General features: G+C 52.0%; 3 protein-coding genes across 3 annotated transcripts in view; 1 reads left to right on the top strand and 2 right to left on the bottom strand.

Annotated features, from left to right (window-relative positions):
- LOC100546766 (protocadherin alpha-C2-like) overlaps window positions 1-16,275 on the bottom strand; it is a 102,323-nt gene that overhangs the window by 78,656 nt on the left and 7,392 nt on the right. The window lies entirely within an intron of this gene.
- On the bottom strand, window positions 1,648-3,750 carry LOC104913215 (protocadherin alpha-5-like). The gene has a single exon (XM_085236828.1). The coding sequence runs from the start codon at window positions 3,709-3,711 to the stop codon at window positions 1,795-1,797; it is 1,917 nt and encodes a 638-aa protein (XP_085092954.1). The 5' UTR covers window positions 3,712-3,750; the 3' UTR covers window positions 1,648-1,794.
- On the top strand, window positions 7,832-12,324 carry LOC146543293 (uncharacterized). The gene is made up of 2 exons (XM_085236757.1): window positions 7,832-7,895; window positions 10,393-12,324. The coding sequence occupies exons 1-2, from the start codon at window positions 7,832-7,834 to the stop codon at window positions 11,940-11,942; spliced, it is 1,614 nt and encodes a 537-aa protein (XP_085092883.1). The 3' UTR covers window positions 11,943-12,324.

The following is a 16,275-nucleotide window of genomic DNA, read 5'->3' as shown; positions in this document are numbered from 1 at the left end:
GTAAATCACTTCTAGAAGCCATCAGAAAATAAGCTCTAGAAATGATACAATGATAATTAGCCATACACACACCTTCAGTGAATTGAATGCATAAAGAAAAGAACACTATTTGTTCTTACTACCTTGGCAGCCCAACATACACTGTATTTACACTAAAACGAGAATTAAAGCAGTGTAAAGAGATCTTTGCGTTTCTCCACAAAAGACATATCCAGTTTCTAGCATCAACCACAAAACTTTAAACATGATCCTAATACTTTATCCCAAAGAATGTTTTGCAGCTGGCCTGAACGAAAAAAAGTCTACCAATGCCATCAGTGCGTAGCCCAAATGAGCTAATTTTGCAACAATCAAACAACCCAGTAAATAAGCAATCACTCTCCAGATAAGGAAATCAATGCAGAAAACAGTATGAAGACCTACTCTCCAGATAAATCTGTATTTCCAGCTTTTTCAGGTACAAAAGAGAAAAAACGAGTGGTTTACATAACAAAATCATCAGACCATTCAACAATGAGTAAAGCAACGCTTCCTTCTTCTGCCCTCCTAAAATACAGCAATAGAACACTTTTTGACTTCACTTTAGCCTGTTTCTGAGGTGGATGGGACAGAAAGCTACAAGGATATGGGAGTCCGGCCTGGCGTGGAACTCAAAGCACAGCAGGAAACACACGCCCTCCAAAAGTTCCCACCACTATCTTTAACAATCTTGATCATTGCCCCGTTCTTCCCTACTATTCAGTGAACATCCAGAGAAAGAACAATATATGTTATATCCACGAACTTTTCTCTCAAAGAAACACTCCTTATTTGTCAGTTCCAGTAGTTCAGCTTTCAACCGTGAGAGAAATCCACAGCATAATGAAGTCCACATTCAGCAAAAACAATAATGAGCAATGGCACATATGAACACCATATTCATACGCAAAATACTCAAACACAAAAAGTAAAAATGATGACCGCGCATGATTACAGCGAAACAAATTGTAGATGTCCTACAGAATCAAACACTTCAACGAGTAATGAAAACAAACGAACAAAAAAACCCAAAAAACAAACAAACAAAAAAAAAACAACAAACACAGGAACCGAAAAAAGGAACTGAGCAGCAAAAAGACGCAAGACAACTTACCGTGGCGGAAGAATACGGAGACAGAGAGGGGTCCTTCCCCAAAGAACCGCTATCCGGCGCAGGGCCGGGCGGCGGCGGGCAGTTGGGGCTGAACACCATCAGGTCGCTCTTGCCCGCGCCGTCCGTGGCCACGCACAGGCTCCGGCTCTGGCGCTGCGAGTACGACCAGCTGCCCACCTCGCTGGCGCACACCAGCGTCGCCGGCCCGGGCCCCGCCGGCACGGCCGCCCGCGGCGCCCAGCGCCCGGCCCCGTACAGCACCGCCGCCAGCACCAACACGCTCGACACCGCGCAGATGCCCGCCACCAGCCACACGTTCGTCGCCGCCGCCGCCGTCGCAGATCCGCCCTCCGCGCCCGACACCGCCCAAGGCCCCGCCCCCGCCGACACCGCCCCCACCCCCGCCGCCGACACCGCCGCCTCGCCGCCCTCCACCAGCGACACGCTCAGCGTGGCCGTGGCCGAGCGCGGCGGCTCCCCGTGGTCCCGCACCACGATCAGCAGCCTCTGCCGCGGGCCGTCCGCCTCCTCCAGCGCCCGCGCCGTGCTCACCTCGCCGCTGTACAGCCCCACGCGGAACGGGCCCTCGCCCCGCGGCTCCCGCAGCTCGTAGCGCAGCCACGCGTTGTAGCCCGAGTCCGCGTCCACCGCGCGGATCTTCGCTACCACCTGCCCCGCCGGAGCACCCCACGCCGCCCGCGCCCACAGCGACCACGACGGCGACGACGCCGAGCCCGACGAGCCCGACGAGCCCGGAGAACCCGCCGAGCCCGACGCCCGCGAGCCCGGCTCCGCCGCCGAGCCCGCAGCCCACGGCCCCGGCCCGCCGCCCGCGAGCGGCAGCAGCTCCGGCGCGTTGTCGTTCTCGTCCACCACGAACAGCTGCACCGTGGCGTTGCCGCACAGCGGCGGCTCCCCCGCGTCCACCGCCCGCACCTCGAACTGCAGCACCTGCAGCTCCTCGTAGTCCAGCGGCCGCAGCGCCCGCACACGCCCGCTCTCCGCGTCCACCGACACGTAGCTCGACGCCGGACGCCACCCCGAGCCCAGCCCGAGCCAGAGCCCGAGCCCGAGCCCGCGCCCATCCCCGCGCCGCCCTCCCACACCGAGTAGCTCACGCGCCCGTTGCCCGCCTCGTCCGGGTCCCGCGCCCACAGCCGCGCCAGCTCCGCGCCCGCCGCGTTGTTCTCCCGCGCCAGCACCGTGTACACGGCCTGCGCGAACGCCGGCGCGTTGTCGTTCACGTCCGACACCGGCACCCGCAGCCCGCGGCTGGCGCGCAGCGGCGGCGCCCCGCCGTCCTCCGCCCGCACCTCCACCTCGTACTCCGACACCCGCTCCCGGTCCAGCGCCTCCCGCAGCACCAGCGAGTACGAGCCCGCGAACGTCGCCACCAGCCCGAACGGCGACGGCGGCCGCACCGCGCACCGCACCCGACCGTTCGGCCCCGAGTCCCGGTCCGACACGCTCAGCAGCGCCACCACCGTCCCCAGCGCCGCGTCCTCGGGCACCGGCACCGACAGCGACGTCACCCGCACCTCGGGCGCGTTGTCGTTCACGTCCAGCACCTCCAACAATACGCTGCAATGCCCCGATAAGGAAGGCGTCCCCTTATCTCCCGCTTCGATCTCGAGGTCATACGACTGAATATCTTCGAAATCCAGTTTTCCCACTGTTGTCATTTCCCCTGATAGCCTGTTGATTATGAATAATTCCTTCACTTTCTCAGGAATTGTGTCGCTAAATGCATAATAGATTTCCCCGTTAATCCCTTCGTCTTTGTCTGTCGCTGTTAGCTGCAGGAAAACAGTTCCAGGAATGGCATCTTCTGGCAGCTGCACTTTATACACCGACTGGTTGAACTGCGGCGCGTTGTCGTTCGCATCCAGCACCGAGATCACCAGCTGCACCGTGCCCGTCAGCGCCGGCCTGCCCCCGTCACTCGCCGTCACCACCAGCCGGTGCTCCGACAGCGACTCGCGGTCCAGAGGTTGTGTTAGCACCAGGGCAATGGAAACTTTGTTTTCGTCCTTAGATTTTATATCCAAAGCGAAATACTCAGAGGGGCTCAGTGTATACGAGAGCTGCGCGTTCGATCCGATATCCGCATCCGATGCGCCCTCTAGCGGAAAGCGAGAAACCGGAGGAGAATTCTCCGGGATGCTGATGTTTTTGGAGGCGGCGGGGAAGCGCGGCGCATTGTCGTTGATGTCGGTGACCTCCACCTCCACGTGGAAAACGCGCAGCGGCCGGTCCAGCAGCACCTCCAGGCGCAGGGCGCACGGCGCGCTCTTCCCGCACAGCTCCTCCCGGTCCAGTCGCGAGCTCACCACCAGCGCCCCGCTTGCCCCGCTCACCTCCACGCTCGCCCGCCGGCCCCGCGACACCAGGCGCAGCCGCCGCGCCTCCGCCTCGCCCGCCTCCAGGCCCAGGTCCTGCGCCAGCCGCCCCACCACCGTGCCGGCCTCGGCTTCCTCCGGCACCGAGTAGCGCACCTGACCGCCGACCAGCGCCCAGGCCGCCTGCAGCACCAGCACCGCGGCCCCCCAGCTCCGCCGCGCTGCTCCACCGCCGACCATCGCCCTCAACGCCGCACCGCTCCTTCTCTTCTCTGCGACACGCACCTCCCGACCCGCCTGCTCCGAACCCTCCGGCCGCGCTCGCCCCCGCAGTCCTTCCTCACGGGACGCGCCTCCTCCTCCCCGCCTCTCGCTCTTGCTCTGTCTTCTTTTCCATGGGCACCGGAAGGTGTTCCCCTCCCTTCCTCGGATCGCATCGCGCCTTCCTTAGCTCAGAGCGGCATCATGTGGCTCGCGGAGAGAACTGCTCTTGTGTTTCTGCAGATCGTGCCGGAATCGCTTCGTCTTTGCAATTTTCCATTTCTTATGCTTCAGTTCTCTTTGAGATCGTTTTTTTAACAAGTTTTTATTCTCAGCAATTTTCACTGTACTCGTTTAGTAGTAGTTCATAGCTATTTACTTGCAATGAGACACCAATTAATCTCTTCCTGTTGTCTTCCACTTGAAATGACCATGCTGTGAAATGTTCTGTACCCATAGGTTGGTTACTGGGACAGTTCCTACTATGAGCGTTTCTCTGTCGGAAACCTTGTGGTTTAACTCAATTACTTCCAAAAACATGCTCTTATCACCTACCTTTTGTGTATTTCTTTCAGCAAAGTAAATCTAAACGTTGCTTTGAGCCAACACTCTGGTAATGGTGGCTCCAGTTGCTGTGTGTGTCAGTCCTACAACGATTGAAGGCAGAGAGGTTTCTGAGAGGAAACTGGGATGCAAAGTGAGAGCTACCTGCTGGTATTCCTGTCAGCCTGCACTTCTCTGCAGGTGAGAGCTGTGGGAGGGTGTGCACAGGAGCCTCCATATTAGCAAGGTGATTCAGATGGGAAAGGAAATATGAGATTTTCTTCTTCTTTTGTGGATATCTGTGTTCACCATCTGTGACCAATACCTTCAGCAGGCACACTGTCAGGGCTGGATACTGGGATCATTCTCCTCTTCCTCGACTCAAACAAGTTGGCTGAGTGGCTAAACATGCAGGACAAAATCTGCCACCTGCCTACACAGCAGGTCTTCTCTGACCTCTTTTGTATTCAACACCACCTGCCCCATACTTTGGCATCTGCCAGTGTGAGGGTGGGAGCAACTCACATCTTTCTCATGATGTACACCATGGTCCTTCAGCACTGAACAATCTTGTGCCTCCTGATCTCTTTGCTTCCTGCTCTAATATATCGCTGGTTCATGTAGAAACCCACTGCTGAAGAAAACAAGGCTTCCTGAGAACAGCAATGTCTTCAGTCCAGATTCATAAGAAGTCATTGATCAGTTTGGTTTCTGCCATCTGCTTACCTGGTGTAAAGTCATAATACAAAGATGAACTCTTCTTCCTCCTGCATCCTTGTATCTTACCTGCATTAGCATACACAAGATTACTGGAAGACTCCAAACCTACAGGCAATACCCTGGCAATATTTAGTCCATCCAATAAAAAGAGACCATGACTGAACAGCAAAAAAGAAAAAAAATACAGCTGTCTATCACTCTTACAATCTTTTAACACAAATGACTTACCTGTCTTTGTAGATACTTCTTTAGAACAAATAACAGACTGTCACTGGATATAGTGCTCTCTGGGACACATCTAGCAGAAGGGAAGTAAGAGGGAGAACTGAGGGCTAATAACTTTCACTCAATGATTATCTGAGCTCAATAGAATGGAAAGGTCAGACCCCACACTCATGGGCAACTGCCTGAAGATCTGAAATCTGACAGCAGCCAGAACTCAACACACTACATCTAATCCACTGTTAACAAATATATTTCCAAAGCAATGGATTAGGATGCTTTCATAACTGGAGAGAGGAATAATATAAGATCCCATTGCACATCACTGAAGAACAAGATTTGCAAATATCTTGAATACAGACAGCACTTCTTCCACTCCCAGGAAAGAACAGCAGCAGAGGGAAGATCATGGGGAGGTTCGATGAAGTCATCCAGAACGACCAATATTGGGAAAAGCTCCTTGCTTGAGCAACAACATTCCATATTCAAACACATGCGAATAAAAGTGGATATGGCAAATGACTTCACTAGCAGGAATGACACAAATACAACAGGGAGAGAAGGTATACAAAACTTAACTGCTCAGGGAACTGTGGAACATCATCACATCACACCAAGATGACCTTGCTGTCAACAGTTACACTGTTGAAGACTTCTCTATGCCTCATCAAAGATGGTATATACTGTGTGTTCCCAGATAACCAGATATTCACAGGGCAAGGGGATATCAAGGGAAGATAGCAGATGGACACTTCAGACCCATAAAGCAAGGCATTTTTGTGGCCATAAATTTCACATCACTTCTCATGGTGACATCCTACAGCTGAATTCCTGGAGGTTATCATAGGATCCAGGTCAAGAAGCGATTGATTGGCCATCTCTAAAGGTTTTCTACTGATAACCGCTAACCTTGCAAACACGTTCTCCAGCTCAGTCAGCATTTTCTAACTATTGTCCAGTGACATAATCCATCTTCTTCTAAATCTCTCTGAGTCTCTCAGACAAGACTCTCTCTACCCTGCTAAGGAAACCAAGAATGAATGTCCAGACCCTACTCAGAGCTGCTCACAGGATCACAAACGTGAAATTTGATCCACTCCACCAATTGGATCCAACTCTAAGTCCCACACTCAATGTGATCTAGGGCTGAGCAGATCTTCACTTTCCCTCAACAACACCAACAACAGCTGAGCTAAAGCAGAGCTACACAGTGTCAGCCAGGCTCTTACACACCTCAGGAACATTGAGTTCTTTGAACCATCTCAACGATCTCAGATGGAAATGCTACCAGTCTCTACACCACAGTCATTAGATATTCCCTCTTTAGAACTGGTACCACTCTGATCGTAGACAGCACACGTTGTTCTTTGAGCCCTTAAGGATTACATCCACTTCTCCTTGTCTCTTTAGAAATAGTGTCTGATCAGGAGCACCATCATGGAAATATCCACAGTGTTGCAGCTCCTGACGTTTCCGACCATGACAGAAGGGATGCTACTCTCCCACATCATATATGCTTTCCATATATGGGAGGAAAAATGATCACCAGAAAATAATCAGCACTCTGCATCTCACATCCCATCACCAGCACATTTCTTGCACCAGGCAGCTACGAGAGGAAGGGAACACTTCTGATGGGAGAAACTGTCAACCCAGATGGTACCAAAAGCTCATCATAAGGCACAGACAAAAATCACACCATTTTAATCAGCACTCGCAGGAGACAAGAAGGATTAGCTACCATAGGATACATGGAACTGACATGGCCAGATCCTCTGCTGTCATCTCAATCCCTTGTCCAATACAGAAAAACATTTATCTCATTTGTGCATTTTCCACATGGTAGTGTCCTACAACTTTGTATTTCAAAGCACATTATCATAAATGGAAGGGGAAAATACAACATGATGCTTGCTGTATCTTTTGTAGAAGCAACTTTGTGGTACTAAAGAAACTGAAGAAATCTTTGCTAAAAGGTTGTACAAAAAAACCCAGGACTCATTGGTCAACACATTATACACCCCTTTCTGAGAAGGATCAATGGAAAGAACACCACAGCTTCTGAGCAGAAACACTTAGTGGACACTAGCAGAGTTAGTAGACAGCAGAGATGTGGTGAGCAGAAAACAAGAAGAGAAGGAAGAAAAGCATCACCTTCAGAGAAGTCCAATGGGATGATTAAACTTCGCTACAGCTTCTACTTGAACAGCTCAGAAAAGTGGCAGTGAAAGTCAAGATTACACATCACTTTAAAAATGGGCCATAATGCAGAATAATTCCAGGAAAGAAAACCAAGTACATATGCAAAACCCAAACCCCCCCATAGCAGTTGACACTCTGTAGAACAACAGGACAGGAAGGGTACTGAACTGCTCTCTTTGGAGATAATCAGAGTCAATGCAGATGTCTTCACCTACCTCAAATTTGACTTCACATTCAAGGGTAAAAAGCCCATGCCACCATGCAACTCGCTAGTGCTATTCCCACTTCATTTTGCAGGAATAGCAGAAGTGTCAAGGTAGGTTCAACAATTCCCAGAGGAGTGAGAAGGATTCAAGACTAGTACAAGAGATAAATTCATAATATCAGAAGACATTTTAGGTATTTCCACACTATGTATTATCTCAAGATCATGTACTACCTCAAGGCCTCCAGTTCCCACTTCTTACAGCCTCCTGGTAACTTCCATTCCACATTCTGAACACAGATACAGAAGACAAGCAGACATCTCTCATTCTTGTCTTATGGCATGTCCCTTGGCCTTCCCAATTACTTCCATTTCCTCAAGAAGAAGGAATTCCCCCAACTCTTCACAGGAGGAAACAGACAGGCCCCATTCAGTGCCGCTTCCACTTTCACCTCCACCAGATGCCACACTTGTCTTTCCCACCCCTAATTTGGCTTTGGCTTTCACAGACCTTTCCCATCAATGACAGTACCAAACCTGACAGAACCAGAAGGAACAGTATAACATACACAGTGCTTGGAAGGCACTCTGATGACAATGATTCAAGCTTTATGATGATTCCACAAGTTCATAAGGAAATATTACATGGAGGTAATTAAATGTATTTCTAAAGCTAATGAGCAAGTTGTTGTTATGATTCAAATGGACTGAACATATGTATTTCCTGGGTTCTTTTCCCTCTTTCTGTTTTTGATTTTGAAGAGAAGCATCTAACAGTCCTTGTAAAGGGACAACTGCTGATGCTAACACTGAATGAACATGAAAACAAGCCAAAGTAGATCCCACCAGTTCCTAATCAGAAACACAGATTTATAGTCAGAAAATTCCCAAGTCACAAGTGACAGCTTGCATCACATTTCCTTTACTGCACAACCGAAGAAGAGGAGGAGAGAGTTTCTGACAAGAAACAAGTACTGATATCCAGAACCATCAGAGAACAATGCCTGCTGCGCTGTCACCACAAGACCAACCCTTCCAGACTTGCACTCCTTTAGCAGTCTCAGCTGGAAATGTTGAACACCAACAACCAACAGCAGTTGTAGAGTCCATGTCATGACAGTGGCAGTCAAAGTAGGCACTAATATAATTACAGGATAGAAAACACCAAGCAACGAATCCTCCATGCCCACCCAAATGATTGGGGCTCCAAGTACCCCAGCCACAGACTCCTACAGATTTAGCATCCAGAATGACCTTCTGGAACTACACCTGGCAAGAAAATTAGAACCATTACACTCCACAGCAACATACAATAAATAACATAATAAACACATGAATAAATAAAGCAAAACAAAATACTATTGTCAGAATGGTTTAAAGCGATAACTGTACAGAAGAACGTTGCACAAGTACCCAAAACAATCCCCACTATCCACAGTAAGAATGAAAATTCGTGGCTTTGAATCACAACAACAAAAGGAAACACAAAGAAGGAATATCAGAGTAAACACTCAGAGGTGACCAGCAGGGAAGCAACGACTGTGGTCAGCACCAGGGCTGCATCACTTGCCACAGCAAATAGAAGAGTGGTTGGCAAAAATGATTGAGGGCAGTCCATGGAACTGGAGAGTAATGACATGGATGAAATGCATATAGAAAAACGACGTATTGATTTTGCTACTGTCATAATAACTCTGTAGGGTGAAGCAATGTCGACACAAATAAAATAGGCGGAGAGAATGCAAAATTCTCATTGCTGTTTACATCTCTTGCAGATGAGAATCAAAGAAGAAACGAGACCTAATATCAACATCATTACAAGCAAGTAATACAGCCTGGTGGACATCACCACCAAAATGACCTTTCATATCCAGCACCCCTTTGCAGAACAATTAGAGGCAAGAGCACAAATAAAATAGATGTTGTAATAGCCCTATAGCAGTGATTTTACTCTGGAAAAGAGAAGCTCTGATAATGGATAGATAGCTTCTGTAAGAAGTTCAAAATCAACAGCTGAGGATCTCTTGCATATACGACACCACAGGTATAAATATTAAATAAACATAATAAGCAGATTAAACACAAGCCATTAGAAGTAAAAGCATGCCTCCAACAAGAAGTGGAACAGACACCAACTGCTCAACAACTTGCATGGGAACAAGACACCAATACCACTATATCAACAGTGTCAGAAATTACAACAAAATTGCGCAATATACAAAGAAAAATTAAGAGTTCACCATCCCTCAACACATTCCTCAATGAAGTAAAAAACACAGCGCTGTCAGCACCACAACAACACCCCCAAATTGCTGGGAGGAGGGTAAGAAGTTCGCAGCACAACACCATGCCCAGCTGCAGTAGCAGGCAGTGCGTACATGAGACCCTGGCAGGTCCTGCACCAGAACATGCTTGAAGGACACAGAGTCGTTAACAGTGACAACTAGTAGCTCTAGCACGGAGGAAAAGAAACAAGGAAGTGGACAAGAGCAAAGCAGAGCAAAGAGAAAAAAGGAAAAAGCAAGAAAGAAGGAAAGCAGGAAGAAAAGAGGGAAACAAAGGATGAGCGGCCCGCAATAGCCACTGACCGTGTCCAGCAGAGAGGGCGGCTCGTGCGGCGTCTCCTTCGGCGCGGGGCCGGGAGGCGGCGGGCAGTTGGGGCTGAACACCATCAGGTCGCTCTTGCCCGCGCCGTCCGTGGCCACGCACAGGCTCCGGCTCTGGCGCTGCGAGTACGACCAGCTGCCCACCTCGCTGGCGCACACCAGCGTCGCCGGCCCGGGCCCCGCCGGCACGGCCGCCCGCGGCGCCCAGCGCCCGGCCCCGTACAGCACCGCCGCCAGCACCAACACGCTCGACACCGCGCAGATGCCCGCCACCAGCCACACGTTCGTCGCCGCCGCCGCCGTCGCAGATCCGCCCTCCGCGCCCGACACCGCCCAAGGCCCCGCCCCCGCCGACACCGCCCCCACCCCCGCCGCCGACACCGCCGCCTCGCCGCCCTCCACCAGCGACACGCTCAGCGTGGCCGTGGCCGAGCGCGGCGGCTCCCCGTGGTCCCGCACCACGATCAGCAGCCTCTGCCGCGGGCCGTCCGCCTCCTCCAGCGCCCGCGCCGTGCTCACCTCGCCGCTGTACAGCCCCACGCGGAACGGGCCCTCGCCCCGCGGCTCCCGCAGCTCGTAGCGCAGCCACGCGTTGTAGCCCGAGTCCGCGTCCACCGCGCGGATCTTCGCTACCACCTGCCCCGCCGGAGCACCCCACGCCGCCCGCGCCCACAGCGACCACGACGGCGACGACGCCGAGCCCGACGAGCCCGACGAGCCCGGAGAACCCGCCGAGCCCGACGCCCGCGAGCCCGGCTCCGCCGCCGAGCCCGCAGCCCACGGCCCCGGCCCGCCGCCCGCGAGCGGCAGCAGCTCCGGCGCGTTGTCGTTCTCGTCCACCACGAACAGCTGCACCGTGGCGTTGCCGCACAGCGGCGGCTCCCCCGCGTCCACCGCCCGCACCTCGAACTGCAGCACCTGCAGCTCCTCGTAGTCCAGCGGCCGCAGCGCCCGCACACGCCCGCTCTCCGCGTCCACCGACACGTAGCTCGACGCCGGACGCCACCCCGAGCCCCAGCCCGAGCCAGAGCCCGAGCCCGAGCCCGCGCCCATCCCCGCGCCGCCCTCCCACACCGAGTAGCTCACGCGCCCGTTGCCCGCCTCGTCCGGGTCCCGCGCCCACAGCCGCGCCAGCTCCGCGCCCGCCGCGTTGTTCTCCCGCGCCAGCACCGTGTACACGGCCTGCGCGAACGCCGGCGCGTTGTCGTTCACGTCCGACACCGGCACCCGCAGCCCGCGGCTGGCGCGCAGCGGCGGCGCCCCGCCGTCCTCCGCCCGCACCTCCACCTCGTACTCCGACACCCGCTCCCGGTCCAGCGCCTCCCGCAGCACCAGCGAGTACGAGCCCGCGAACGTCGCCACCAGCCCGAACGGCGACGGCGGCCGCACCGCGCACCGCACCCGACCGTTCGGCCCCGAGTCCCGGTCCGACACGCTCAGCAGCGCCACCACCGTCCCCAGCGCCGCGTCCTCGGGCACCGGCACCGACAGCGACGTCACCCACACCTCGGGCGCGTTGTCGTTCACGTCCAGCACCTCCAACAACACCTTGCAGTGGCCCGACAAAGGTGGATTCCCTTTATCCTGCGCGTCTACTTGCATGCGATATACAGCAGTATCTTCAAAATCTAAGGAACCTCTTATGTGGATCTCGCCGCTTTTTTTTTCTATTTCAAAAATATCCTTCGCATCAGGAGGGAAGAAGTTCGTAAGGGAATATGAGATGTTACAGTTCGTTCCCTCATCCAAATCTGTAGCATTTACCCTTACCACGAAAGTGCCACGTTTCGAATTCTCTGGGATCTGCACTTTATACACCGACTGCTTGAACTGCGGCGCGTTGTCGTTCGCATCCAGCACCGAGATCACCAGCTGCACCGTGCCCGTCAGCGCCGGCCTGCCCCCGTCACTCGCCGTCACCACCAGCCGGTGCTCCGACAGCGACTCGCGGTCCAGAGGTTTTCTGAGCACTAGGAACAAGGGGTCACCGTCTTCCTCCACTTTCAGAATATCCACAGTGAAGTGCTCGGAGGGACTCAGTGTATACGAGAGCTGCGCATTCGATCCGATATCCGCATCCGACGCGCCCTCCAGAGGAAAACGGGACCCGGCAGAGTAGATTCCGCGATGCTGATGTTTTTGGAGGCGGCGGGGAAGCGCGGCGCATTGTCGTTGATGTCGGTGACCTCCACCTCCACGTGGAAGACGCGCAGCGGCCGGTCCAGCAGCACCTCCAGGCGCAGGGCGCACGGCGCGCTCTTCCCGCACAGCTCCTCCCGGTCCAGCCGCGAGCTCACCACCAGCGCCCCGCTCGCCCCGCTCACCTCCACGCTCGCCCGCCGGCCCCGCGACACCAGGCGCAGCCGCCGCGCCTCCGCCTCGCCCGCCTCCAGGCCCAGGTCCTGCGCCAGCCGCCCCACCACCGTGCCGGCCTCGGCTTCCTCCGGCACCGAGTAGCGCACCTGACCGCCGACCAGCGCCCAGGCCGCCTGCAGCACCAGCACCGCGGCCCCCCAGCTCCGCCGCGCTGCTCCACCGCCGACCATCGCCCTCAACGCCGCACCGCTCCTTCTCTTCTCCGCGACACGCACCTCCCGACCCGCCTGCTCCGAACCCTCCGGCCGCGCTCGCCCCCGCAGTCCTTCCTCACGGGACGCGCCTTCTCCTCCCCGCCGCTCGCTCTTGCTCTGCCTTCTTTTCCATGGGCACCGGAAGGTGTTCCCCTCCCTTCCTCGGATCGCCTCGCGCGTTCCTTAGCTCAGAGCGCCATCATGTGGCTCGCGGAGGCAATTGCGTCTTGTGTTTCTCTACTTAACCGTGCTGGATTCAATCTGCTTTTATTTCCGTTTTCAACACCTTATGCATCAATCTTTGGGTTTTTCCCTCTCCCTCTCTTTTTTTTTTTTTTTTTCGCGAAGACGTATCCTCTTCATTTTTCAGTGATCTCGTTCCGTGCTAGTGCGTATCTGTCGAAATGCAACGAGTCGCCAAGTAATCTTTCATGGTTCTTTCATAGACCTGCTGTGAAATGCATTGAATATATTTGTCGGCATTGAGACAAATGGTACGATGACTTTGGTCAGTGTAATCCTTCTTAAAATTCTTCTCGTATAATTGAAATTTCTCTGAAAGAATGCTCTATTCAAGTGTTGACATTTCTAGCTGCAAAGTAAATTCGACCATCATTTGTGACAAGCACATTGGAAGCGGAGATTCACAGGCTCTTGATATAAGTCTTAGAAGGATGGAGCACACAGAGAAAAGTAGGAAACAGTTCCTATTCTTCCATTTGTAGTCACAGAATTACAGTATCAAGCAATTGTAGAAATTCTAAGTGATCTTTAGTCATTACTGAGTCTGTCCCTCATGCTAAAGTATGTCCCGAATCCAGAGAGAGACAATCCACAGACTCTCTGGGCAGCCTGTTCCAGAGTTCTGTCAGCATGACAATAAATAATTTTATCCTTTTGTTTGAATGAAACTTCCTTGTGTTCCACATTTTTGCCACTGTCACCTCTTCCATCGTTGCTCATCAATGAAAACAGTCCATCCCATCAACATGACTGATGCACTTTAAATATTTATAAACAGTGATGAGATCACCCATCAGCCTTCTCTATGCCGAACAGACACAGCCCTCTCAGCCTTTCTTTGCAAGGGTGATGCTCCTGGGCCTTAATTTGTCACTGTTTGCCAGACTCTTCCTACAAGATCCCTTTTTTGAACTAGGGAGCCCAAAACTGGATACGGTGCTCCAGAAAAGGCCTCACTGGGGCAGAGAAGAGAAGAATCACCTCTCTCAACCTGCTGGCTATTCTCCTTTTAATATGACCCATTGCCCTGGATCCTGTTGGTCTTCTTCACCACAAAGGCATACAGCTGGCTCATGGTCAGCAGCTGACCTGTTGGCCTGTTGGCCACCAGGACAGAGGTTGCAGAGTTCTGCAGAGCTCCTCTCCAGAAGGTCATCCTCTAATCTGCATGTGGTTATTCCTCCCAGTTGCAAGATTCTGCACTTCCTCTTGTTGAGTCTCATCATGTTCCTCTCTGACCAGTATGCCAGTTTGTCTACATCTGACTGAATGGCAGCACAGCCTTCTGGTCTGTCAGAAGCTTTGTATCATCAGCAAAGTTGCTCTATGCCTTCATCCAGGTAATTGAAGAAGATGCTGAACAACACTGGACCCAGCACCTGGAGACTTTTCAAACATGATAGGGAGTGGTTTGGCTATCACTTCTGCCAACTATCTCACATATTTGGGCGTATCCCATCAGGGTCCATTGGATTTGTATGCACTGATTTTGAATGATGGGTTCATCTCCAGTGCTCCACTCCATGGGAACAGGGCAGTTTAGCGATGCTTGCTCCAGGAGAGATTCTCTGTCCTCTTCCTTGACTGGCAGTTCAAGGCCGCAGAGACCTTGTTGTGAAGTGCTTAAAGGAAAAGGTATGAACTGAGAGTGAACTGCTGGGAATGCCAGTCAGCCCCCACTTTCCTGCAGATGGAAACCACTAGAAGCAGAGGTGAGATGAAATGCACTGAGCATGGGTGGACAGAAGAGCAAACAATTTGTGTTACTGGTAAGATGCTTCCTTCCAACAAGACAGGTTGACTTCTGGGGTTTGGAGTCTTTGGATTTTCCATTTTTATACATACTTTTAAAAAATATTTGTCCTTACTGTTTGTTACAGACATGCTGGTGGACAGGAATTATGGACTCAGCAGCTAAACACTACTGTTCTGCTCCACTCTGTTCCTGAAAATAGGGTGTACATCTTAATCTACAGGCAAAATCCATCACCACTTTACACAACTCTTCTCTGCCACCCTCTGCTTTCACCACCACATGCACTGCACAACAGCAACAGTCAGGCCAAGACAGAGAGCAACTTGCATCTTCACTTCTTACAGCTCAAAAATACAGAACACAGTTCAGGATCAAGGAACACACTTTGGCCAACAGTCCTCCTTGCTTTCATGCTTTAACTTGTCACTGTTTCATGTGGAAATCTGCCTCTGAAATACTGAAGACTGTCAGTCTTACATGGAACAGCAAAATGTCTGGAGTCCAGATCCATATACCTTGGTGCCAGTGCAGTTTGGTTTATACCATCCGAGTTCATATTCAGAATTTAAACATGAATTCTTCTTTCTCCTGCATCTTTGTATCTTACCTGCTCTGGTAAGCACATGACTGCCAGAAGCTTACAACCTACAGGAAAATTCCCCCGAAGTACACATTCCATTCAACAAGACTACTACTAAACAGCACCAAAACATACGGCTATCTACAGAACACATATTCTTTTAATATGAAAAACTTACCTGTACCACGCAGTAGCAATGCCTGCTTGTTAAGAAAAAGTACATGATCACTCATTAGAGTTTAGTGTTCCCTGGCTCACAACAGGGAACAGTGTTCCCTGGAAACAACGGGGAGACATGAAAGCTAATGACATTCACTTCATCACAACCTCAGATCAATAAAGTAGAAAATCCCAGACTCATTACCAGCTGCTCAAAGGTTTACAGTTTGACAGTAATCAGAACTCAACACTCAGAACTGCATCTCATCTACTTTCACCAACATAGATCTAATGTAAGAGGAAAAAAAACCAAAACAACAAAAACCAGATTCATAAAATAAGAAAGAAAAATCAGAAAGATCACACTGCACTTCAATTAAACACACAGTTTGCCTCCATCCTTAATACAGAAGAACACTTCTTCCCATCCCAAGGAGGAACAGGAGCACAGAGAAGACAAATGGGAGGTTTCAGAGAAATCAGCCAAAATTCATCGACAATGGGAAAAACTCTTGGAGGAGAAACAACATCCAAAGTTGGAACATGAGTAAATAAAGGCACATATGGAAGATGACTTCACAAGCAGGACGTCACAAGTACAACAGCAAGTGAGGACACACAGAATCTGATTGCTCAGGGCACCAGATAGGCTCATCACATCTCACAGATGGCCTTGCTGTCAACAGTCGCTTGGTGGAAGGCCTCCCCATGTCCCACTGAGGGCAACATCTGTTCTG

This window comes from Meleagris gallopavo, chromosome 15 (assembly GCF_905368555.1).
Source record: "Meleagris gallopavo chromosome 15, MGAL_WU_HG_1.1, whole genome shotgun sequence".
Lineage (NCBI taxonomy): Eukaryota > Metazoa > Chordata > Aves > Galliformes > Phasianidae > Meleagris > Meleagris gallopavo.
This window is presented reverse-complemented; position numbering and strand designations above follow the sequence as displayed.

Coding starts and splice junctions, on each gene's coding strand:
- LOC104913215 (XM_085236828.1), bottom strand. CDS start 3,711: ATGGTCGGCGGTGGAGCAGCGCGGCGGAGCTGGGGGGCCGCGGTGCTG.
- LOC146543293 (XM_085236757.1), top strand. CDS start 7,832: ATGTATTATCTCAAGATCATGTACTACCTCAAGGCCTCCAGTTCCCAC. Junction 7,896..10,392: donor CCACTTCTTACAGCCTCCTG/GTAACTTCCATT, acceptor GGCGCACACCAG/CGTCGCCGGCCCGGGCCCCG.